Here is a 24,301-nt window from a genome sequence, read left to right on the forward strand (position 1 = left end):
TAGGTATGCATTCCATTCAAAAATTTCCATAAATCTAGAGTCCAAAAGTATTTTTAAATCCACGCTATTTTTACGTGCACTCTTACTTGGAAACAATAGCAAGAAAATATGCTTGCATACTTCTTGAATATATTTATTTTTATTGTAAGTCATAAGTCCATCCTTATTTATAATTTTAGTAAATAACGACTATAAAGTAACGACATCATTAGGTTATCGCGGTGGGCATTTGTGATAAAAGCACTGCTGGGGGTGTCTGAGCATAAAAACTGAATAAGCATAGAAGGGAAACTTCTCACAATGATGAAGTTTGATGCTTTTTACCCGACTGCGCCAGAAGGAGAGTTATGTTTTAAACTGTAATTACCTAATTCGTTCACACTTTCACTACCGTGACTTAGTGGTTTTTTTTTAATCTAAAATTGTAAAGGTTTTAAAATGAAATATTTTTAAGAACTTTTTATGTAAGTTTTCCGTTTAAAAACAAGGGAAAATTCCGTGACAAGGAGGCGATACTTTTTAGGGCCATTTTACTAGGTATGCTAAATTATGAATTTTAAAACATTTAAAATTCAATCAATGATTTTATAAAAATGAGTGTTTAGTGTGTGAGTAAGTAGGTAGGAGAGGAGGATACAATAAGTACATTTTTATAATTTTTTACTTCTAAAACTTTTCAGTTATTCTCATCGTCTGAGTGCCTACGATCATGCGGTCGTCATGTGAACCTCGTTGTTAGTTGTAAGTAAGTAAACCTAATTAAAAATTGCACAGCTATCTTGTCTCTGTGAGGATTTTTTAGTCTTGTAACTAAGAAATTATTTGTTGATTATTCTTACATATTGTTACCGTTTGCGTTAATTGAATAAGCTTACCTTAAGCCTTATACTTTATAGCTTTAGGGTAGGTAACCATAACCATACATACAGTGGGTAAGTAGGTAGGTAGACCCAGCAAAATATGCAGTAACCTCCTAAGTAAGTAGGTACTTGCACAATTTGATTAAGTAAATATTTTTATTTTTAATCGATTTCAAAAAAGTTCAACTTTCTTAAAATTGGTTCAGTAGTTTAGTTCTAAGGCAAAAATTAATGGTAACTGGAACCTGGAAATAACTATGCCTTAATAAATGAATGTAAATAAAAATTGTACGTAGAATAGATAAACCATCGTGCCATCCTACACAAAAAATAAATAATGTTTCGCGATTTTATGGAATTACATTAGAAAATAATTGCGTTATCCTATAAGCTTTATTCTTATCGTAGTAAAGTAAACTATAAGGGTTCCGTTATTTGCCATTTGGCTACGGAACCCTAAAAAGGTAATGTACCAAAACCCTATTGAGTCAGTGAGGGCTAACTGGGGGGTTAACCGCTCAGTGGCGCCAACTAACTTCATGAGCGAAAATTCCGTAAGAAAAGCAGAAAAGCTTTGTGTACATGCGATTCGACACTTTATTCCTAGATGGCGCTAAATACGCTGCTATTATAATTAGTACAAACTACCCCAGTAGATGGCAATACCAGTCCGCAACTTTCGTCGGTCTAGTTGCTTTTTGTCTCCTTTTTTGATAAGTTAACAAGTTCTTATTTTACTTGTTTAATTTTAATTAAAAAAGAGTATTAATAAATTGTCTACTTATAAAATAGTAGGTATTTAAGTCATATTTATTTATAACGCGCATGATTTAGACTAGAAAAAAAAACACCCAATATATTTTTTACTTATTTATTTTATTCTACGTACTTCCATAAAGTAAAAGTACTTCATGAAACTTACATTCTTAATATTACGCGTCAAAGTACATAACTATAAATACGAAAATATAGTTAGAGATGTACATAATAATAAAATCATTAATCACAGTGTGTACTACAATTACTACAAAAACTGGAATGATGAGTTTTAATACGATATAATTATTTTAAATAAAGAGACAACTACAAGCCTTTAAAAAACTTTGCTGTTAGCCACGTATTAGTTTTAAAGTCCTTGGGAGCTTAAAAGGCACAATATAATAGAATTGTATTCAATTTTCAATATAATAGAATTTAGTGTAATAACTACACTTAGTAAGTTATATAAATTTGAAAAATATTATTTAACAAATTGTACTGTTAAGTGAAAAAGTGTCAATAAGTAAAAATAATATTGGCACATTATTAAGAAAAATAAATGTATAAACTTTATTATAATCAATCCTAAAAATTACAAAAATAGTTATGAATTAAACACGTAATTCTACATGACTTATAGTAATGAAATATAAATAAAACAAACCACTTTTTCATCAACATTAAAACAGCACAAAAATAAATTCCAAAATGCGGAATGACTCCGGAATGGTTATATTTTATACAAAACTAAATGCTAAATTATACGAATTAATGACTGACAGTCTGAGACTATACTTTTACAAAAATAAATTTTGACACCCAGAGATTCGAGTCCATAGAATCCTGTCTATTTTCAGGATGGTCCTTTAAACTAAGTCTTCTAAGTTTTAAGTAGAATCTAAGTACTGAGAAGTAACTTTATGTAAAGAGATAATTTGATTGATCAACACGGATAATAGTGAACTATTTCAATTCTAACATCCATTATAAAATAGGAGGTGTTAAAAATAGGCAGATAAAAACTTTAACATTGACTTTTGACTGTGTCCAGAGAGAGAAATTTACGAATTTCCCTTTTATTCAAAGCAAACAAAAGTGAAAATAATGTGAAGAAAAGACTTCCAAGATTGTGCGGTCTCGTAGTCAAATATGAAAGTTTTTGCCAACCTTTTCTTTACACCCTGTATATTCTGTTTCATTCTAAGCAAAAAATACTTGGAGATTAACTTGAGAAGAAAATGAGTATGTCATCGAGGTACGTCTTATCCTCTACAAATATACGTTTATATAACGGTAATAATTAGTTGCCAGAGTAGACAGACAAATAGGTAAAAAGAGGTATCGTATACACAAAGTAGACAAAGTTATTTAAACATTACCAAAACTAGAAGGTAGTTATACAACTGCAGAAATCTATAGCTTTTTGCTTAGAACGATCCTGTTTTAAATTAAATTTTAATGTCAACCAGTTCAATGTGATGTTAGGATGTCGGGGTTTACATGTGTCTCGTGTTGCCGAAGTTGATGCCACTCTGGTTGGCGCCCTTGTTGGAGCCATACTGGAGGGAGATCACTCCCTGGCCAGCCCTCAGCTGCTCCTCCGAGAAGTTCCGAACGTTTTTCTCGGCTTCCTTCGGGCCTATGGATGGCTTGCCGAAATTGTGGGCCTGGAACGAAGAGAGAAATGTTAAAATGACGCAATTCTAAAACCATTTTTATACTAACATTTTGCAACAGAAAATGTAGTTAGCCTTCTACTTATGTAAGTATACGGTAACGCAAGAAATATTGCTGCTACTTGAGCCCATGAAAGAAAATTACAATAAATTCCTTACGGAAAACTTCTGTGCTTCTGTGTCATTAATATTTCGAAACAAACTTCATGATGATTTTTTCTTGCAGAACATGGCATACCTATTTGGCGACAATTTTAAAGAAACACGTCACGAGCTGGGGAGAAATTAAATTCCAGTTGTCCTTATAGTCACCATTTTATGGTGGTTCAAACTACGCTATTGAACGGATAGTTACCTTCCTGCCAAGACTCTGGAGGCATATGACCACGGAGTTCAGGTTCTGTCTCTCCCACAGATCGACAGTCTGGAAGGTCTCCTGCGCAGGCACGCCGAGGTTCTTTGCCGCTTCCAGGAACGCGTTGATGTTCTCCATGCATTTGAACGCCATCTTTGATTCGTTTACCTTCTTCACTATGCCAGGCTGGATGTTGTTCACCAACCTGTAAAGAATGAGTTGTTGTCGTCAGTAAATGTAAATTGTTTCATTCCTAAGTAAATGGCGACGTCTGTTATCGGAGGTCAATACACTCTTTCGAGTCGCTGTACCATAGGAGTAGCCTAGGTAAACTTAAGAAAATATGTATTAATAATAATATTCCAGCAGGATGTTGTGATGGTGTAGTAAAAGAGTTTGACTTGACTTGATTTGATTCGAGGGTTCCTAGTTAAGTTACTAGATAGGACACACAAATTGAAAAATCACTTTTCTTTGCAATATTTAAAGTTCTGATTAATTTCGTTGCGGGGTCCAATGACAGTTTAACTTTCCCTGGAACAAACTTGGCCTTCACTGGTTGGGTTTTTATTGGCGGTAGTGTAGATCCTGGCTACACAGGAATTGCAGTGGTGGAAATAAGAGATGGGAATAGTCCCGTTTTTTCTTTGCAATAATTCTAAATCTGACACTAAAATTACATAAGAAAGAAGAAGTCCAAAAACTGAATGCTACTCACTTGCACAGCAAAGTCCCGTCTTTCAGGACTTCATAGAAGTTGTCCATGTCCCCAGACACGTTTTCCGGCTGGCCGGTGATCGTGCGCACCCACTCCAGGCATTCCTGAGCGAGCTCCTCGCTGTATTTGCTGTTGATCTGCAAAGATGGAGAGGATTTTTTGAACTAGTGGTCTATAATAATTGGAAGCGTTGTCTGATCAATGGCAGAAGTGGAAGAATTTTTTGAGCTAATGGTCTGTTGCAAGCCGTCAGGCCTGGTGGTTGCAAGGGCAGTGGGCTCGAGTCTTGCGGGTTTCAAAATATGCAGGTAAAGTGTAATGAGCATTAGTGGTAATGGTTTCCAACTAACACCATTGGCAAGTACGTCTATCGCCACACGATTTTAAGTAGTCTAAAATGTCGCTAAATTCGCTGTCCACCACATTTCGTTTGGCCATAACCAGAACTGCGATGGAGAAGTTGAGGAAGTTATGGAGGAATCGCAACATTACCAAAGCCACCAAAGTTAGACTTGTGCGAGCGCTTGTATTCCCCGTCTTTCTTTACGCAGCAGAGACATGGACAGTACGCGACTTGGAAAAGAGGAAGATAGATGCCCTAGAGATGTGGTGCTGGAGAAAGATGCTCGGGATATCATGGACAGAGTTCCGTACCAATGTGTCCATACTCCAGGAGCTCGGTGTCACTCAGCGTTTATCAACCGTAGTACAGTCGCGCATACTGCAATACTTCGGACATGTCTCGAGGCGGGATGACAACTCCATAGAACGACTGGTCGTCCAGGGATAAGTCGAAGGAACCCGATCACGTGGCAGGTCACCAATGCGCTGGACCGACCAAGTGAAAGCAGCAGTGGGAGACGGCTTATGTGACTGCACCAGAAAGTCTGCCAATAGAGAGAGATGGAGGGAGATCGTGCGGAGAGTTGTATCCGCCTCTACAACCGATGTAAACAACGCCTCAACGTGACCACGACCGCTCTGCCAAGAGCGTAACGACTAAGAAGAAGACATTTCGTTTTAGGACTCTACATTGTAAATACCCATTAATCTAGTCAAAACACAAGAAATGCTATCATCTGATCCTTAACTAATTAATTGTATACTTCGTACTTATTTATGTCATATTGTGATTAGTATTATCAGTGCAGTCCACAGGGGACTCTATAAGCAATGTAGGTAAGTAAGCTACAGTGCTGCCTTTTCCCTGGGGCCGACAATGAGGATGGTTGTGCACGCCATCGAAATTATTAAACGAGTCGACCATTCATACATGCTTATCGTTGGTATATGACCAGAAATAATAAATAACTATGCAGCAGTGTGTCTATGCGATGAATTCGATTCAGAATAGGTAGTACAGAATGAAACTAAGTCATATTTATCATATTAGCATGATGAAAATTCTAAATTCTCGATTTAAGTCATTAGAAAAGTTTGTCAATATTGCTGAAATATGGTTTTTAGTCTCAACTTATTATAAAGAAAACAAGTTTATTATATTACGTATGATGTCATAAAGCACACAAAATATTGTAATTTTACTACTTGGTATCATTAAAGTAAAGGATAATAAAATTAAAATATTATTAATACCAGAAATCAAACTGAAATGTCACGCGTAAATCATGGTAGAGCCACAGAATAACTTAATTAGTAGAGTTTTGTTTTCCGCAATATTTAGTTCAAGGATGAAATAAAATCATATTCGTCATTATTCATGTTCCTGTAGGTATTTTAATGAGACCACATCATAATGATGTCAAGCATTTCACAATAAACAATACATAGGAATTTCATGACGAATACTTTAGGCTTTATATAGATAAAGGGATGCCCCCTGAAGGGGCATTCTATGTGCATTGAATTTTATTTAAATAAATAGGTAGGTACGTAGTAATTTCAACTTTAAAGCCACACAAGACTATTTCTAATAGGTACAAGTATTATTGAGGAAATAGTTATCTGGCGAAATTTTTTAAATATCATGCAGGATTATTCATTCATCAACAAAAACCAGAAATGACGTAATGCGTTAAGGATGCGTGCACGTGACTCAGAAACCTGCTAATGTTTGCAAAAAACACTGACAAATGTTAGTAGAATTCAGACTGTGTGGGTTCCGTATCCGCATGAAAAAAAGAAAAGGAAAAATGGAACGTTGCAATGAGGGTTTTCGCGATTGAAAAATCCGCCAGATGGCAATACGTATTTTTGACATAACATTGACAGATATGTCAAAATCCACCAATCACGCAGCATTTGGACCTCGCGTCTACGTATTGCCATCTGGCGGATTTTTCAATCGCGAAAACCCTCATTCGCAAATTTAAAATTTTAAAAATAGAATTATTGAGGAGCTGAACAACGATGAAAAGTCTAAAAAAGATCATATTTTTTTACTTTAAAATGTTATCGCTGGCCAGGATTCTTGTGTAAAAAGGCTTGTAAAAATGGCTTCTAATAGCTAACCTGTTTGTTGGAACAGTGTGGTTATAAAAGGCGGGACTTTGCTTACTATGATGTCATCGTTTCCCTACCCTAGTTTCATGGGATTTCTCATGTTAGTTATGTCATGAGGACTACGTGACATACGCTAAAGAATGTTATCTAAAATGTTCGAATACACGTACAAATGATTCAAAGTCGGTATTTGTGTCATCAGTAATGAGTGTTCAACAATCACCTTGTTCTCAAAGCCTGTCAAAAAGTATGAGCCTGTTCTAATACTTTCTTTCAAACAAAATCATATTATAATTTTTTGCCTGTTTTGTAGCCATGTTTATGTTTAAAACCTTTTGTGCAAAATTATAAACGCGAACGCGGAACATTAATAAAATTGATAGTGGGAAACATCTTGCATTTAAATTAATTATTAATTCATAATTCAAATCAAATGCAAAATATTAAATAAATTCAAGAATATAAATAAAAAGAGAATGGCTGTTGCAGCGATATTTATTAATAACAACCCATTTATGCAATCATACATTTCCATAATAGATTTTTTCTATGACATTATGAGACATGATAAATATGATAGAATAATAAAGTTTTGCACTACGGACTTCTATTTGAAAGGTCCTCACTAGATTTAAAACTAGAGGTTTATGAATATTTACTTAGAACCCAATTTTCAAATTGACAGAATAGAAACAATTTTGCATTTTGTAGAACATTCCTTTGCAGTTATTTGAAAAAAATCGCTGGCCATTTTAATCTTAGTAACTGTATTTGTGATTTTTTTTAAACTCTAATAGAAAGCTTATTATTATGCTTGTGTAAACGATAACCGGTGCTTTTTGTATAGAGTTTGACACATTTTTGACGTTAGTCAAAGTTAAAGTAAGATGGTGCAACCCAGCCTAAGTGTTACGAGTGGGTTAAATGCAATAGTCCAGCAGTAGCGGGGTTGAACCAATGTCTGTCGGCCGTTTGGTGTAGTGGTTTGAAACGGACTACTATTCCGGAGGTAGCGGGTTCGATTCCCGCACAGTACAAACACTTGTGTGCATGAACATAATATTTGTTTGTACTGGACTGGGTGTTTTCTATGTATAATAAGTATGTATTTACAAAAAAAAAAAGTATTTAAGTATATTTATATCCGTTGTCTAGTACCCATAGTACAAGCTTTGCTTAGTTTGGGACTAGAAGCGCAGTGTAAAATGTCTAAGGATATTTATTTATTTATTTATAATGTTCTTCGGATCATTCAGCCAGTCTACAAAATCATTGGGCTATTGTCGCTTCGATATCGAAAGTCGATATTCTTTTAACATCACTAACTGACCGCAGTTCGTTTCTTGCATTGTAATTCTAAGGCGCTATCTAATTTGTGTTCCAATACAAAGGAAGTGGTTCTTGTAAGCTATGTCCTGTTTGGCCCGTTTTAGGCATCTGCCACATTGTAACAAATTAGAATGTGGGACTGTGTATTTTTATTAAGTTCCTTTGAATATAAACTGCGAGAGACTGTTAATTTTAAGTTCGTTAAAAGTGAGGACAAGAACGTCAATGACATTATTTATGGCCAGTGATAACGCCGTTTTTAAAAGACGAAGCGCCGTTGTCTTCTTTTTTTTGTTTTATTGGATTTTTTTAATTCAATGCAATTCGATTTTCGAACTTCAGCACTCCATGATCCAGCTTCTACTGGCAGTCGTGTTTATTTTTAAATGGCATTTTGTCTCAAGTCACGGTAATACTATCTATACAGTATTCCAACTCGGCCATATTTTTGAAATAAATGTCAACAGCCCCGCGGTACGTCACGGTATGACAACATGCGATAGGGCTGCTCACCTATAGTACCCATTCTAATTACATCTGTCTACTTAGAATTTCTATCTAGTTTTGTGATTGTAATTTTTTTTTTATTTAGACAAACAAAATACTTTGTGAATGGAATAGGATAAGAATGCTTGTTGTTTTGTGATTAGTAGATTTAATTTAAAAAAAATATAGGTACCTACTAAAATAATTTTGAATCTACTAATCATAATGAGTACTTAATGACCTGTTACTTTAATTTCAGGGGGGCGAAGTCGTGGGCCAAAGCTGGTTTTTTACAATATAATTTTCATTTCAAATCAAACTGACTGAAAATGACCATTTCTGACAGTTAATGACTAGTTTTTGACAAATTTGATCGTTTAAGACGGTCAGTCAAATTCCATCACCTTAGTCATTTTCAACGGTAGGCCATCGACGTCCGTTCGGCACTTTCGTGACACCCCTAACTTTTGGATTTCGACCACGTCCCGAGATTTGAAATTCGAAGGAAAGCTCGCGTTTCGTCGGTTTATGAAGTTACAATACTGTATGATATTATTACCGTGCTCAAGTCTTGCTTAATATTCGGTTGGCATTTGTTGTTTTAAAGCAAAATTGATTTGGCCAATATTAATTTCAACTAACACACTACCCAATGCAGCAAACGCCAGTGTTATCAATATGTTACTCATTACGTTTCTATCAAACTAACGCAGAAGGTCGTCGGGTTGAAATAATCCTGATAGCATGCATACCTACCTCGTTAGTTGGGTTTATGAAGCAAACTATTACGAAATTAATAACTTTATTTATCTGTACATAGAATTTATCAAAAATATGATAAATTACAATGTCAAAAATGTTGACGACCACAGATGTTTCCATAAATTGGTCATTGTCAAATAAATAATAACTCGGTCAAATTATTGATCTCAGGGATCTCGATTAATGATTTTGTAGTTCGTTCGTTCGTTTCAGCCGAAAGACGTCTACTACTGGAAAAAGGCCTTTTTAGTTAACTAATCGCTTTTATATTCATGTTAAGGACTTTTAGAAGTTTTTTTTCTAGCACTGAACCACAGATTACCTACTAATAATAAGTTACTACTGAACTTTCAATGAGTAGGAAAATTTTAGGCATGTTATTGCTATGTTCGTGGTTGCTAACCAGTACAGTATAGTTTAGTCAAGATAATTAGGTACCAACTGCAGCTAAATCTGCTGCTCTTAATTGCAACATCAAAGGCCTTTCTTAGTGCACCATATGTAAAAAGAGGTCAAGATAGATGGTATTACGGATATCAATGCTCCGGTAATGATATTAAGGCACGCGCTCACAGGCCACTGCTAATCTTTGTCCGGTCCAGCCATACACGGCTCAGCAACAAAAACGGTTGTAGCCATAAATAACTATGATTCAATGTCAACGGTTTCTGAGGCATCGTTGCGTCAGAGGCTGCCTTTATACCACACGCTGCTGGTGCGTTCCGTTTTTGGAGAATAAACTAGACAGGCGTCAAAAATGATTGAAATGCAGCAGCATGCATATTGCATCGAGGTAAAAACCGGATAGCCTTGCTGAGAATCATCGACAATAGTCCGGCGACTTGTAAGGAAGAAAGAATGGGGTCACCAGCGAGGTTGTTCCTCCGGTCAATGAAATGCACTGAGAAATCGATTCGCAAGAGCTGCCTTTAGAGCGCTTTGTAAGCTGCACGAGCTTGTGGCGAATGTTGCACATAAAATATCGCAAGATGAAGTAAAGAGGAGTTAGCCAATTGAGATGTAAATGTGAGGTCAGTCTGACTGACTAGATTAGGACCACAAATTCATTGAATTAACCATAAAAGGATATGACAGTTGGCAAGCCAAAGAATCATATCTGATTACATGAGGAGCTAGATACAATCTAAGGTTGAAGGACTATTTTGTCTAATTCATACAAATGTTTTAAACTACCAGGATGGTATGGAAACCGCAATATCGCAAGGAATGTTACATGAGGCCCGTAGAATACATGGCAATAGCCGATTGAAGGCCAAGGTTAGAACGATTAAACCATTGTTAAGCGTCTAGCCCCATGTCAGACGATACTTTATCTCAAATCAATCGAAAAGTTAATAGTGCGAGAAGAAGCACCAGAATTAAGTTAGTTAAAAATTGAAATATTATACAAATAAGGATTTATAGGAAAATTATAGCTATAGCAAAAGGAGAATGCATTTAACCCTCCGTGTACGAGGTGACTAAAAGTTACGTCCCGTACCAGGTGGGGTATGACACACCCCAATATACAAAGTGATAAAATTTTCATTCAACATTTTTTTAGGTGGAATTTAATATTTAATATTGATTATTTACGTATGCTAATTAGGTTTAAGAAATGCTCTGAGCTGAAAATATGTATCATAACATTTTTATCATAAAAAAACAATAAGACACAATTTCCGTTGTTCTTGTAATTTAGGAATCAGTTTCCTATGTATAATTTTTAATTAGTGCCTTTAATTATGACAACCGTTTTTATTTAACAAAGTACAAGTATTTACTTATAATTTAAAAGTAAATTAAAAACTAGAAGGGTGTAAATTTGTTTTGATCATCGGTTTTCAATTTACCACAATTCTGATGAAAGAAAATGAGTATGCTCAATGCATAAAATGGGAGCGTAACAATTTTATTTATTTATAAAATATGTTATTCCATTTCAGTAGCCCATAAATTGTATCACCAAGTATAAATTGTAGCCCATAAGTGTATGCTCACATACATCTTCGGATCTCAGTACTAAACTTCCAGATTCGCACTAAAAGTCATCTCATTTGACTAAAAGTGCTTGAAAATTTCAGATACCGTAAAAATCACGAAAAATAATATTTGTATTGAATTTTATTCAATTGACAAAGCTAAAAATATATAAATTACACCAAAACTGTTAGATTTTTTTTTAAACTTTTTAACAACGTCCCGTACCAGGTGGGGTGTGTGACACCCACACGCACTTTAAAGGCATGTAACTCAGTTGGTAGTCACCGCTGGACTGATTTTGCATCGCTGATCGAAGCAGCAGTGTCATAATTCCAGCTACTGAGAATTTCAAATTCAGCACTTGCAAATTTTTAAAATTGTGGCTATTTTTAATGGACTGGGGTGTGTCACACCCCACCTCGTACAGCGAGGGTTAAAGTGAATTCATCAAAATAATGGGTTTCTTTGCACCGTGCAGTGGACTTTGACTCATTACTCATTGTCTCATATTACAAAGTCATAAGAATTCATACTTTAGAATATAAACATGTCATTTGAACTGCAGAAAACAGAATTTAAGGCTATTCAATTTACATCAAGGAAACAGTGCTAGTAATATAAATAGAACCATACTTGAATCGAACGATATTTCGATAGTACGAGATAATTTAACATTACGATGCCACGGTTTAGTTAAATACTTAAATAAATATTGACAATAGATAATAACCACAAGGTTGGAGTTATGGTCGATTTGGTGGGCCGAATGGATGATCACAATGACAAAATGTATTCGTAAGAAGACGCCTTTGATTTGGCTTGTCTAGACGAATGAATATTCAAATCACAAAAACATACAATATCGAATTTCCTACTAAAGTGAAGGTGTCAAAGTATACGTTACAGCCTAGGCGTGTGGTAGCAATACGTTATAAACAAAGGGGCAATACAACAATAACATTAGTGGACGTATAGAATTTCATCCTAGGCCACACATTGTGTTTTGCTGAAGGTGGAAAGTTATGACGAATGTCAAACCTCTTGTACAAATAGAACTTGGGTATTCGTTCCTTTAAATTACTTGTTTTCTTTGTAGTAACTTACTTTTTCTATTTCATTTTATTCAAGAAACTATCACAGGGAGAGCCAAATGTTTAAAACAGAGTTGAAGACCAAAAAATTTGGAATCAACATTATTATCGTTGTAAATTTATATTACTGGAAGGGGTGTGGTGGTAACTGTCTATATGCGTGACCTTTTATATAAAAATTATGCCACGCAAAACACGAAAAATTAAAGAGAAATTCTGGCCAGTCAATCACAAACATATGGTTGGTTTTTGAAAGTGACCCGTATTATGCCTTATAAATATATCCTGCGTAAGGCCATACCATATAAGGCGTGGTTTGTGTTGTAAGTGAACTGCGAGTGAGTCACCGTTCCGACGATTTAGTATAAAGTAAACTCTGTGCTAATCGAACATCTGTTCTTTACCTGTTTGTTCACATGAGTACACAAATACGGTGACTACATAGGCCAAATTAAGTCACAAATTGATTGGCTATTTCAGTAATTCAGGTTTAAATTAACTGTAAATTCACAGTCGCAATTGACTTCCATTCATTCCCTTAAAGCATTATTTCTACCTTTTTATTTTCTACTTTATAAGACTTTCTACTTGTCGCTTGTAGTTTTGTTTTGTGAACTATGTAAAATTAGTTTTGTATTGCATCTTATTGATAGTCATGTGTTTCCTTATTTGAAATATCAAGAAACGGACTGTTAACTTTGCAGTAGATACGAGTATTAGTGACGCAAATATTGGCTGGTTCGAGCATGAAATGCTGATAAAGTGCATACCGACACGTTTCAAAAGAAATATAATAAAGGACAACAATTTTGTTTTGAACAACCCGACAAACGTTTTTGTAAACGTCTCGTACATATTCTTAATTAATATCGAAATTGATACACGAATTGATGAGTCTAATGAAGATAATTCATATTTGACAGTTACATTTTTTGTACAAGAGAAATCACGACGAATTACGAAAAATGCTAGTGTTTCAGACAAAGCTGATGCTAAAGAATGGAAACCGTTAATTTTTCCGTTATTCATATCGTCGTCTTCGCTAAGTTCATAAGTAAGATTATAGTCTTCAATAATAAGATCGTCGATACCGACTCAAATATCAGCTTCGTCTTAAAGCAAGTAATAAATGTTTTCACGTCGAACGTTAAACTCAGTACAAGTCCTTATAAGCGCGGGTCCATCACCTGCAGTGGCCCCAAATGTTTACAGAACCGGTTGTAAAAGCCGCATCGGTCCAATCTCCTTGACCCAAATTGTATGAAGAAAGGTGTCCTGACTGACCATTTTAAAATTTTCTTGTATTATTTGAATATTCCCACAGAAACCATGATCATTTTGGCGCTATTGACGTAGATCTAGTAGGTACATGTAGCTAAGTTATAGGAAATTGATTCTTATGTTTTTGTAATTTTTAATGTTTTGAGCTATAGAGCACGACCCCTTCCTACACCATACACTACGATCAAGTTGCTATACACATTGTAATAGTTATTAATTTGACAAAACAATATCGGAAATGGCTTACAGTAAATGATAAAATAAAAATACAAAGTACATTAAAGAAAAGTTTCACAAAACATTGAAATTGTTGCTCAGACCAGTTCCTACTTCAATTTAAAAAAAACACGTAGTAAATTTTAAGATAACGGGTTTACCAATTTATGGACTTAAAGTGGTGGAAGTTGCATAAGTGCAAGAGCAGTTCCGTGCAAAGTCTTATGTCTTTGACACACGTTATCTTAATTCTTATTAGATTCAGTTAGCCAATATTGGTAGAAATGATCCTAGTGTGATGCCTTTGTGCCACATGTAAGCCAGACCACAGAGTAATTTCCTTATATGATGGGCCATTGCAGTCAGTCCACTATAGCATAGAGGTTCCTACCTTCACTGTGGTATAAGCTTGGTTGACAGAGCGTATGACATGGGTCGACGAACTCACAAGCAACTAAATGTCTTAAGTTGTAAGCTTGGGTGGACCCAGGGGTATGCACGTTTGTACCTCCTGATAATTTAAGCAAAACTGTAAATTTTGGTGTAAAATTCCGCACATTGAAGTTAAAAACCGTTTCGGGGGTAATGAATATTTAATTTGTAACTGTTGATAACGTAAAAGATAATGGTTCAGTTCGAGTTAAACAAAAGTAGGCAGTCAGTTTTAAGTCAGGTCTTTATCAATCAAATTCCATTTACCTCATAAATTCCAGGATAAAAAGGCTGAAAGCTATCATGATCCTGAAAGGATATTACCTACTCATTCGAAGTGTTTAACGGAGTCCTGGAGGTAACATTAATGTGGGCTTATTAATGTGTAGAATGAAAAAGCTGCACATAGTAAGTAGTGATTGGAATAAGATCCATAGAGCTGATTCTAAGGACAGATAATCTGTAGCATAATAATGATAATAGATTTTAATAACAGTAGCATCACTAAATTCTTGAAGCCCATTAAAAATAACGCTCAATAAACATACATAATCTCAAACATGATTTTACTTTGTTCGTGGGACCAAGTCTCAGACGATTTTTGCGAGAGAAAAATGTTGCTTTCACTCATTGTTAAGTTTATTGATTCAAAATTAAGAAACACTTCGAATGAACATGATTGTTGTATTAAGGTGACTGTTGGCTACATTTACTGGAGAGTGGAAATACAGGTCTACTATCAAATTCGTATCATCATCATCAGGTAATTCTGGAACCATTTACGACCCTTTCCAATGAGAGGTAGGATAATCTTTTCTTAAAGGTTTTAAACCTTTGTTTGTCACCTGTCATCCGTTTTGCAATGGAGGGAAGTCGAACCTTAATTTCGAACTCCTATGTTCTTCTGATTAATTTCGTTGCGGGTCCAATGACAGTTTAACTTTCCCCCGGGACAAACTTGACCTTCATTGGTTGGGTTTTTGTGGCGGTCAAGCTGTAGATCCTGGCTACACAAGAGTTGCAGTGGTGGGAACGAGAGGTGGGAATAGTCCCGATTTCCAATGAGAGGGTCGTGTTCCTGCAGTGGAGACATGGAGATGTCAAGATGATGATACGAAATAGGCAAATGGAGGATTTGGTCTACACTTCTTACGATGGGACTGAAAGATTGGGGAGGCAAATTCATATTAAATGTCTAGCGTTCAACTCAGTGCCTGAGGTATGGAAGCGGCACAGGAGGGTGTTTTTGTGACGTCAAACTCCAGCGAGACTTCAGATGTCACGTCACAATATGTCAATGTCACCCCTCCTGTGCCGCTCCTTTGCCTCAGGTACTGATTGAGTTCACCGCTAGACCTATTGATAAGTAGATTTGTTATATTCCGTAATATGAATCGGAATTCTATCTAATGCTTCGAAAATACGTACGTTACTGCATTTTCTTCAACTATGCTGTTAACCTTGCTTCTATGAGGGAAATAAAATAAATTATTCACAGGAGATACGCTACATGTTTGCTAAAGAGGAACCTTGTCATTCAAATCGCCATTCTTGTATGAGAAAACAAACGTAGTACCTATAAATTGTCTGACTCTGGTGTAATCCAAAACTCTAGAATTAAATTATTAAAAAATAAAAATATCTACACCGTTTACCTAAATGATTGATTATTATAGTAATCAATATAAGAAATAAATTCATATTCTAACGTTCAACTGAATAATATAAAAAAAAACAAACGAATTATTATTAATAAAAAATAGTGACGTGAAAAACCTTTCACTGCATTTGAAATGTATCGATGAATTATTGCAGATTAAAAGCTATGTTTTTACGTTCAGAACATCGCAAAAAGTTGATTGCTCCAGGGATTTTCCTACTCAATGCGATAAGTCGATAATTTTAACCGACATGTCAACGAACTATTTACAAATTTACATAACCATCCGGTATTGAGGAATAGCAAAGCGTGCGGGTAATAAAACTTATTAGAGTAAGTAATTTATTAACGTAAATACAAGTGGTGACTAAGTTGCCGATTATTTATAACCGTGACATAGTATGTCACGTCATTTTCGTGTGACTAAATTATGAAACGCAGTGAGTAGGTATTACTATCAAAGGCGCATATTTCGCGCCGAAATCAACTCTAAATAAACTTTTTTATTTAACTGAAGCAGAAAATGGACTGTATTCGTCAACTATTTCACTTTCAATCAAATATTTTAGTTAAATCTTAAACTTTGACAAACATTTGTACGAAAAACCAGTCACACACACGAGTATGTTGATACGAATCCACATCAAGTTTAAAATCTTTGTTCTGATCAATGTTAATGACCCATTTTGGGACATGCCCTTGTCTCCAAGACGTCGGTTTTTGCTCTAAACGGGTTTATGTAGCTTACAAGGGTTACCTATGGGTATTATTATTCGTGTAGTACCGCTTAATATTATATGCATGGCTGGTGACATGGTGTATAAAAGTAAAAAATAAACATTTCAAATGTAAAAGAGTAAATCAACTGTAAAGTCACAATTTTATCGACAGTCTCCATGTTTTAAAACGGCTGTTATTACCATCACTAAAATGCTGTCATTGAACCGCTAAATATCGTTAATAGGATTAAAAGGTTTAAATTAGACCAAGCTGGTGGATTCATTTACTTAAATAGCCTTTTGGTAGAATATCGTTCACGTGGAAAGTGACAAATGAGAATGTTTTTATTATAGCTGCTTGATTATGTCACATGTTTTATGTTCAACAATCAGTAGAGTATTGACGTGCGGGTAGCTTGGAATAAGATTAGCTAAAAGAATTTCTAATGCCAAATCAGAAGTTAAAGATCATTGTAATTAGTTTTAATCGGTATTTTTGTTTCCAGCTTTGTGAAGATTCTGAGATTAATCCAAATATAAAACTAAGTTATGATTAATATTATTAGTAGCAAATCTAATTCGTTTCTACAGTAGAATCTTGATAACTCGAACCTTGTTAAGTCGTAATCCTCGGTAAATCGAAAAGATATGCTATTCCCTTCCGCCGAACCCCGAACGACGCTGTAACTCGAATTTTTTAGACTCGGTAACTCGAACAATAAGTTATTTCCCTGTGAGGCATTACTCGTACATGTTAATACTCAGTAACTCGAACTGCAAATACCTACCTCAGTAAGTCGAAGTTCATAAAATATAATGATTTCTTACTCGGGATTCCCGGAGCTCAAAACTCGTGGCAATAAAATCAAAAAGGAATGTTCGGAGCTCGGGGCCTCTTATCTATTGTTTTTGTTTTGCACACGTGCAAGGAATGAATACATTCAATAAACTTTCTAATGTCTAAGAAACACAGATGTTATGTTTCTTCATTTTTGGTCACTTTTGGTTACTTGGCTCAGTCAGTATTTGTTTGGCTGTTAACAAGCATCATATTATTATCTCGAAATTCTTGTTAAGTCGAAAACTTGCTATCTCGAATTTTTTTTGGTTTCCCTTGACATTCGAGTTATCAAGATTCTACTGTATTAGGTCTACAAATCCAAGTAAAGCAAGCATTTAAAATACCAGCCTAACTGCTTCGTACTCGTAGCACCGACTCGTTGGCATCTCAGTACATCACCGTACGTGTCCAATATTCACAAGCCTGCAATCCTGCATTGCCCATAATAATATTTAATGAACATCTGGCGCCCATGTCGCAAGTACCTACAACATGTGCCCAAATGTAGGTCAGGGCTGAGTCCTTGTAACACAATTCTGGACCTCACAGCATCCCGAATCAATACCTAGCCGCCATGCGACCTATTTACAGAGATCTAGGCTGAAAAGCGCGAGCGATTATGCACATAACTATGTAAAATAGCCGGTTAATAGCCCGGTCGAGATGAAAAAGTTTTGAAAACTCACCTTTCTCTGAGCTTCGGCGGCGAATCCAGATTTGGCGGCCCTGTTGTTTGCCATGTTGAACTAGGTAACTAATAACTATGTATTATAAATAATTAAATAAATAAATCACAGACACGGATTGTCGCCGTGAAGTCACTGCGTTCAGAATGTAAACAGCGCGGTTGCTTGCGAGCGGGCTCTATGTGTGAGTGTGTGCTGATGAATGACATCATGCAGCGGCGTCGCGACCGCCCGGCACACGGGTCTCGAGCAGGGCGAAGGCCTGGCTGCTATCGACGTTATTGCCGTCATATCGATAGCTTCAAAGGCGGCAAATACTCTCAGAGGTTAATTAATTTATTATTTCAGATATCTACCTAATTGGCATTCACTATACTTAACTTATTGCTCGATTATGACCTCAATTACGATCATTGTTATGTGCTCATCATGCTTTCAATGAAAACAAAATGCATTTTTACTAACTGTATATATTATGCATGCCTATGGATTTCAAGAGCTGTGTTACCTACAAATTCGCATAATTTTGTCATTGTAACCTTAATAAATTCGAAAATCTTTAACACGTTTGATTTTGTAGTAAAAAGTACGCAAGAGCGTAATACAACATTATAAGCTAAAGTTTCTTTCCTATTTGACATTTTACCATCAACATCAACAAGTCTCAGTGACTTTTATAGGAATCAAAGCCTTCTCGAAGGCTCTATTGTCGATACGCCCAAAAACTCGATAACCGCACATCACTATTAGCTCGAAATGTAAAACGAAAACCAAGTATGGAATACAATGAGTGTGAGAGAGCGAGGTGACTAGCTATTTCGCTCTACCGTCTCGACTAAACGGCGGCACCGCGCCGGGCATGGAAAGGTGATTGGGTCCAACCGAATGTTACAAATAATTTCCAAGAACTTTTGATAAGTGACCACAAAATATTACGTGGATATAGAAGTTTCATTAAGCTGCAGTGAACATGTATCATCTCAGTCTTGTTGCAAAAGAAAAATATTTTCAGTAATTATTTTATTAGGTAAATGCAGTTAGGTCTTAAAATAAGTAGTTTGGATGGTTTTTGAGTATATAAATAATACTCGTAGAAAACTTATGATCTAATGCCTGGATTCAGCATTTATAATAATTGTCAAATAATAATCGGTAATGGCATAATAGTTGAAGTAAAAGAAAAATTTTCATTATTTGAAAATTTAATTGCATGTCCGCGTTATTTTTCATCAATTAAAACAGTAGTTAATAAAAATCAACTATTTATAATTTAGGTGGCTCTAGTTGGCAATGCCCTCTATATTAACTTTTAAACATTAGGTGCCAGTATCAGTAGTGTTGTTATTTTGAGAGTAAAGAACCTACCGAGTATGTTGGTTCTAAACGGTAAGAAGTTAGTAGTTAATCCACCAGATGGCTCTAAATCATCACTTGAATTTTATACCACACAACTTTGCAGAACTTTTCATAAAAGATGTTGAAAAAATCCATAAGCCTAAAATTTTTTGATCAAAAACATACATAATATAGTGATGGATGAAAAAGTAGAATCGAGGCATCGAGGATTGGTTTACTCAAGGGTGTGTGTGCGTGTGCTATTTCTTGGAAGATGGAGGAGGAGAAGAGGATATAGACTAGAAAGTTAAGGTAACTGGCACACATAAATTATTAAAAAATCTAAAATAGGTACGACATATCAACTGGAAACATCTGTCAGAAAAGTTGAAAATAAAACATGACAGAAGCAAAATAGTGATTGCAAAAATTCAATAAAATCCGAAAAAATATTGGAAATGTAAATTAAAACCTGAAACGGCACATGAGAGTGGTTCAAAATCATTTGGATCTAAATTGGAAGTTGTAAAAAGCAAAAATGGATAGAAGAAGAAATCGCAGAGGACGTGGCCACTCTCATTCCAATCGGAATCTTCCACATACGTTTGTGCATCCCCAGAACTCCAAACCTTGGTCCTTTCTAGGAGGATTATACAGCTTTGTTATCATGACAAGTCTGATTGCACTGATCTATCTGATGCTGGAGTATCATTGCAATAATTGCAAAGATAAATGCGATTTTAAAAACATTACGAAGAGCATTGACGACATTGCGGTAAATATTTTTACAGTATAAGTACCTACTAAACTTTTGAATTAAATTACATTTCAGAATTTGTCATAGTATTTTGATCGGACACTTTTTGCATCCAATCGTTACAGAAATTAATAAGAAATCTAAAATGGTTCATTTCGTTTTATTTCAGAAAAATCTGTCGATAATAAAAGATAGTTACTACGACTTAGAGGTGAAGATTTCAAGATTCTCCCAAGATTTACCAAAACTGGAAGGTCAGATCGATATTTTGGAGGCACTAGCCAACACTATGGAGAAAAGCCATCATGGATGGGATCCCAAGACACAGTTGTCTCTTCCCAACGTCGATGTTTATCTAAACAAACCATTAGAAAAAAATATTTCGAAATGTTCCGCCCGTGTACCGAGAACTGTTGAAGTGAATCAAGATCAAGATTGACTAGATTTAGCGAAAATTGGAAGAAATCAATGTTTTGGAACGTTTTGATGCCCTTTAAGTGCAATAAAACCAAATAATTTAATGTAAAAAAAACTTTTATTGACCTTCAAAACTTTTCAGTCCCAACAATCTGGAATTTCTGGAAATAGTAAAAACACTTGGGTAGATCATAATGAATTAATAATAGTTATGAAGTTACACATTAAAATTTCCAATTATAAATGGGATTATAACAATCATACTCTTTACAACATTCATGTACATCGCTACTAGACTTTTTATACTTGCAGTATTCTTCATTTGGGCATACAATTTTACATTTGTTGGTATCCAAACCAACTCCTATGGACTTTTTAGGATACCTCGTCAAAGTTGAAATGTTTTTACCACTACATCTACTTTTCTCATGTACTAAATTTTGTGTTGTTTTATCCTTTTTCATATCCGGCATATTGTACTGGTTTGTTTTGTCAAAAAGGAGGGGAGTAGTTAATGTTGTGTGGTTTTTCTTTGTTTTCAATACTTTTACAGGAATGTTATCATGTTCTTTTATACACTGTTTCTTCTTACTTTGTGGCGTTTCTGGTTTGTGTTCGATAGGAGCTTCTGGAGGGTCTGGAGATTCCTTAGATTGTTTTTTTTCAGCGATTTCAGCTAAACCTAGTAGTTCTCGATGTAGATTATCATATGCGTAGCCAATTCTGTTTATTGTTTCCTGTGAAAATGAAATTCTCATAAATTTATGAATATACCAGATGAAAATGCAGCGTGAGATCTAGCTGATAGTTGGGTGGCTATAGGTTGGAGGTTGCAAAAAGAATTGATACAGGTTTTAGTTCGGTATGTCGAGAACCGACGTTCACAGTAAGTTCGTTCGTTCGTTTCAGCCAAATGACGTCCACTGCTGGACAACAGCCTCCCCCAAGGTTTTCCACAATGAACGGTCCTGCGCTGCCCGCAGAATTGCTAAAATCAAGTGGCAGTAGGCGGGGCACATAGCTCGTAGAGACAATGGCCGTTGGGGCAGGAAAGTTCTCGAGTGGCGACCACGGGCTGGAAGACGTAGCGTGGGCAGGCCTCCTACTAGGTGGACCGACGATCTGGTAAAGGTCGCGGGAAGAGCCTGGATGCGGGCAGCGCAGGACTATTCACAGTAAGTAGATAGACAGAAACGATATTGATAAAGCGAGTTTGATGAAATTTAATCTTACCTTTAACGAATGTAAGCTGGTCTTCATATTGGAAAGCTCGCTCTGGATAACAAATCGCTCCCAAAAGTTTATAGAGAGATGCCCCAGTAGTGCGAACATTCCAACGAACACGACCATGTCAATGAAAATTGATCTAAGAGTTCTCTGACGAGGCATTTTGCTGTATTATAATGATTTATTTCCCTACAAATAATTTTGTCTTTAACATTTTATTTTTATTAAATCATCGTGTAAATCCAAACATTAATTTCGAAATGTCATTTTGTGACCAATTTCAAAACATGTTCAAAACCAATTTGTAACTTCACAAAACTTTTTTTAAGATTTACAGACTTGGACGTTTCTATACAGCCGAAAATATTTTATGAATCCTATCTGTGGAAGGATTTAAATAGGTTCGGAATAAATTCTTCTCGGAGGGATTTTGTACTGGTATAGAGGCTTGGGAGTTTGCAACGCCTGAAATATAGCCTTGCATTTCGCGCTTCTCTGCGACTTTGCAGTTTTCAGGGGCTGGACTGAACGGCTATAGGACTATTTCCACTTTCCACTACCATCCTCCCATCACTGCTTCTCCTGTATGTGGGTAATGGTTAATCAATGATTAAAAGAATGTAAATGAACCAAAGTCGCTGACATAGCCCGATGGATTAGCAAGCTGAAGTGGCAATGGGCAGGGCACATAGTACGCAGAACTGACGGCCGATGGGGCAGAAGGTTCTGGAATGGAGGCCGCATACCGGAAAACGCAGCGTGGGACGTTTACCTACAAGGTGGTCCGACGACATCGTAAAGGTAGCAGGGAAGCGCTGGACGCAGGCCGCTACCAATCGATCAACATGGAAAGCATTGGGGGAGGCCTATGTTCAGCAGTGGACGTCCTATGGCTGAAATGATGATGATGATGATGAATCAATGATTGACATCTATTGAAACTGAAAGGGCGATAGGGCTATGTTGGTCCCGGTGAAAGTTAAAGTACTGTCATAGGATCGCAACAAAATCAGTTAAAAGAAAATTGGAGGAGTTTGAACTGTGGTTTAAAGTTCACCTTCCTCACTACAAAGCAAAAACGAATGAAATAGCCTCTCAATTCCGAAATATAATAAAAAAACCATAGAAAAGGGATAAATTGAACTGTACTTGTAGTAATAGAGCCATACTTACATATATACCTGTAGCCTGTAGGCATTACTCACTACCGTGATTAACGAATTGTCGATTACAGTTAAAAATTATGCTCCAGTTTAATCATAAAATGTTCCGAATGTTGTCTGGAACGCTTAATCCAGACTCCAGGGAGCTGATTTTTGAATAATTTATTGGTCATTAAACATGAAAGAGTAATTGTTGCACATTAATAACAGCTGATAAGCCTGCTGCTCATTTCCAATCAAATAAGTAAAACGAATCATCAATAAGATAATTTGTATTTATAATTTGCATTAGAGTGCAGTGATAAATAAATAGTTATGTGCGTTCCCTTCGAGAGGCCACTGTGGAAAACGAAGGTTTCGTATACATAAAGATTTAGCAGAACCTCTAAAAGAAATGTAGCCAGAATGATAAATTTGTAGATGTTGTAAGTTGGACGCTACAACTCGCCGTTTGGATATGTTGGTAGAAATAATGTATTATTAAGAGCCCTTCTGACCCTATTTATAGGAATATTTTTTCCCTTCTGCACTACCAAGTTACCGTACCTAACATGTACATAAGCCCTTTTAGGTAATATTTTATTTTCAGTAAATTCCGTCAAACAGCAAAATTGCACAGAGATTAGGGTTGCATATAAACATAATTTATTACAAAACAATCCAAAATTTTATAAATTTTACATTTAGTTATGGTAGTAGTGTCGATGGGAATGAAGATGTAAGGCCCTTAAAAATTACCCACGACACTACTGGCTTGGTAGTGTAGAAGGGAAAAAATATTCCCCACGACACTACTGGTAGTGTGGTTTGGTAGTGCGGTGGGTCAGAAGGGATTAAGAGTATTTATACAGCTTAGTTATGGAGTGCTTTGAGAGATACAAATTCCTGCTGCGTTTCATCACAAAATAATTCATAAATTCATAGATGGGTGTGTAACTATGTGTTTTGCATCAGGATCAGGTGTTAAGTGTAATCATTTATCAAGCTGTAACTTAGCGCTTAGCTTAATCAGTGCCTGAGGTTTGAGAGCGGCCCGGAAAAGGTAACATTGACATATTATTATTAGGACATGACAGAGCATATAA

At 35.8% G+C, this 24,301-nt stretch overlaps 3 protein-coding genes across 3 annotated transcripts; 1 reads left to right on the forward strand and 2 right to left on the reverse strand.

The window, feature by feature from the left end:
- Nucleotides 1-1,783: 1,783 nt before the first annotated feature.
- Chd64 (transgelin calponin-3) lies at nucleotides 1,784-18,527 on the reverse strand. The gene is made up of 4 exons (XM_028321916.1): nucleotides 18,318-18,527; nucleotides 4,369-4,505; nucleotides 3,651-3,855; nucleotides 1,784-3,286 (listed from the first exon to the last, which is right to left on the reverse strand). The coding sequence occupies exons 1-4, from the start codon at nucleotides 18,369-18,371 to the stop codon at nucleotides 3,116-3,118; spliced, it is 567 nt and encodes a 188-aa protein (XP_028177717.1). The 5' UTR covers nucleotides 18,372-18,527; the 3' UTR covers nucleotides 1,784-3,115.
- Nucleotides 18,528-19,861: 1,334 nt separating this feature from the next.
- On the forward strand, nucleotides 19,862-20,914 carry LOC114365379 (uncharacterized). The gene is made up of 2 exons (XM_028321935.1): nucleotides 19,862-20,427; nucleotides 20,579-20,914. The coding sequence occupies exons 1-2, from the start codon at nucleotides 20,191-20,193 to the stop codon at nucleotides 20,846-20,848; spliced, it is 507 nt and encodes a 168-aa protein (XP_028177736.1). The 5' UTR covers nucleotides 19,862-20,190; the 3' UTR covers nucleotides 20,849-20,914.
- A 136-nt stretch (nucleotides 20,915-21,050) lies between these two features.
- On the reverse strand, nucleotides 21,051-22,215 carry LOC114365381 (uncharacterized). The gene is made up of 2 exons (XM_028321936.1): nucleotides 22,060-22,215; nucleotides 21,051-21,563 (listed from the first exon to the last, which is right to left on the reverse strand). Exons 1-2 carry the CDS (start codon nucleotides 22,213-22,215, stop codon nucleotides 21,051-21,053), a joined length of 669 nt encoding a protein of 222 aa, XP_028177737.1.
- Between the last annotated feature and the right edge of the window lie 2,086 nt (nucleotides 22,216-24,301).

Source organism: Ostrinia furnacalis, unplaced genomic scaffold (genome assembly GCF_004193835.3).
Source record: "Ostrinia furnacalis isolate ACB-3 unplaced genomic scaffold, ASM419383v2 OfSCF7585, whole genome shotgun sequence".
Classification (NCBI taxonomy): domain Eukaryota; kingdom Metazoa; phylum Arthropoda; class Insecta; order Lepidoptera; family Crambidae; genus Ostrinia; species Ostrinia furnacalis.

Coding starts and splice junctions, on each gene's coding strand:
- Chd64 (XM_028321916.1), bottom strand. CDS start 18,371: ATGGCAAACAACAGGGCCGCCAAATCTGGATTCGCCGCCGAAGCTCAG. Junction 4,506..18,317: donor CCGCCGAAGCTCAGAGAAAG/GTGAGTTTTCAA, acceptor CCATCTTTGCAG/ATCAACAGCAAATACAGCGA. Junction 3,287..3,650: donor TCCAGAGTCTTGGCAGGAAG/GTAACTATCCGT, acceptor TCTTCGTTCCAG/GCCCACAATTTCGGCAAGCC.
- LOC114365381 (XM_028321936.1), bottom strand. CDS start 22,215: ATGCCTCGTCAGAGAACTCTTAGATCAATTTTCATTGACATGGTCGTG. Junction 21,564..22,059: donor CCAGCTTACATTCGTTAAAG/GTAAGATTAAAT, acceptor TCATTTTCACAG/GAAACAATAAACAGAATTGG.
- LOC114365379 (XM_028321935.1), top strand. CDS start 20,191: ATGGATAGAAGAAGAAATCGCAGAGGACGTGGCCACTCTCATTCCAAT. Junction 20,428..20,578: donor AGAGCATTGACGACATTGCG/GTAAATATTTTT, acceptor GTTTTATTTCAG/AAAAATCTGTCGATAATAAA.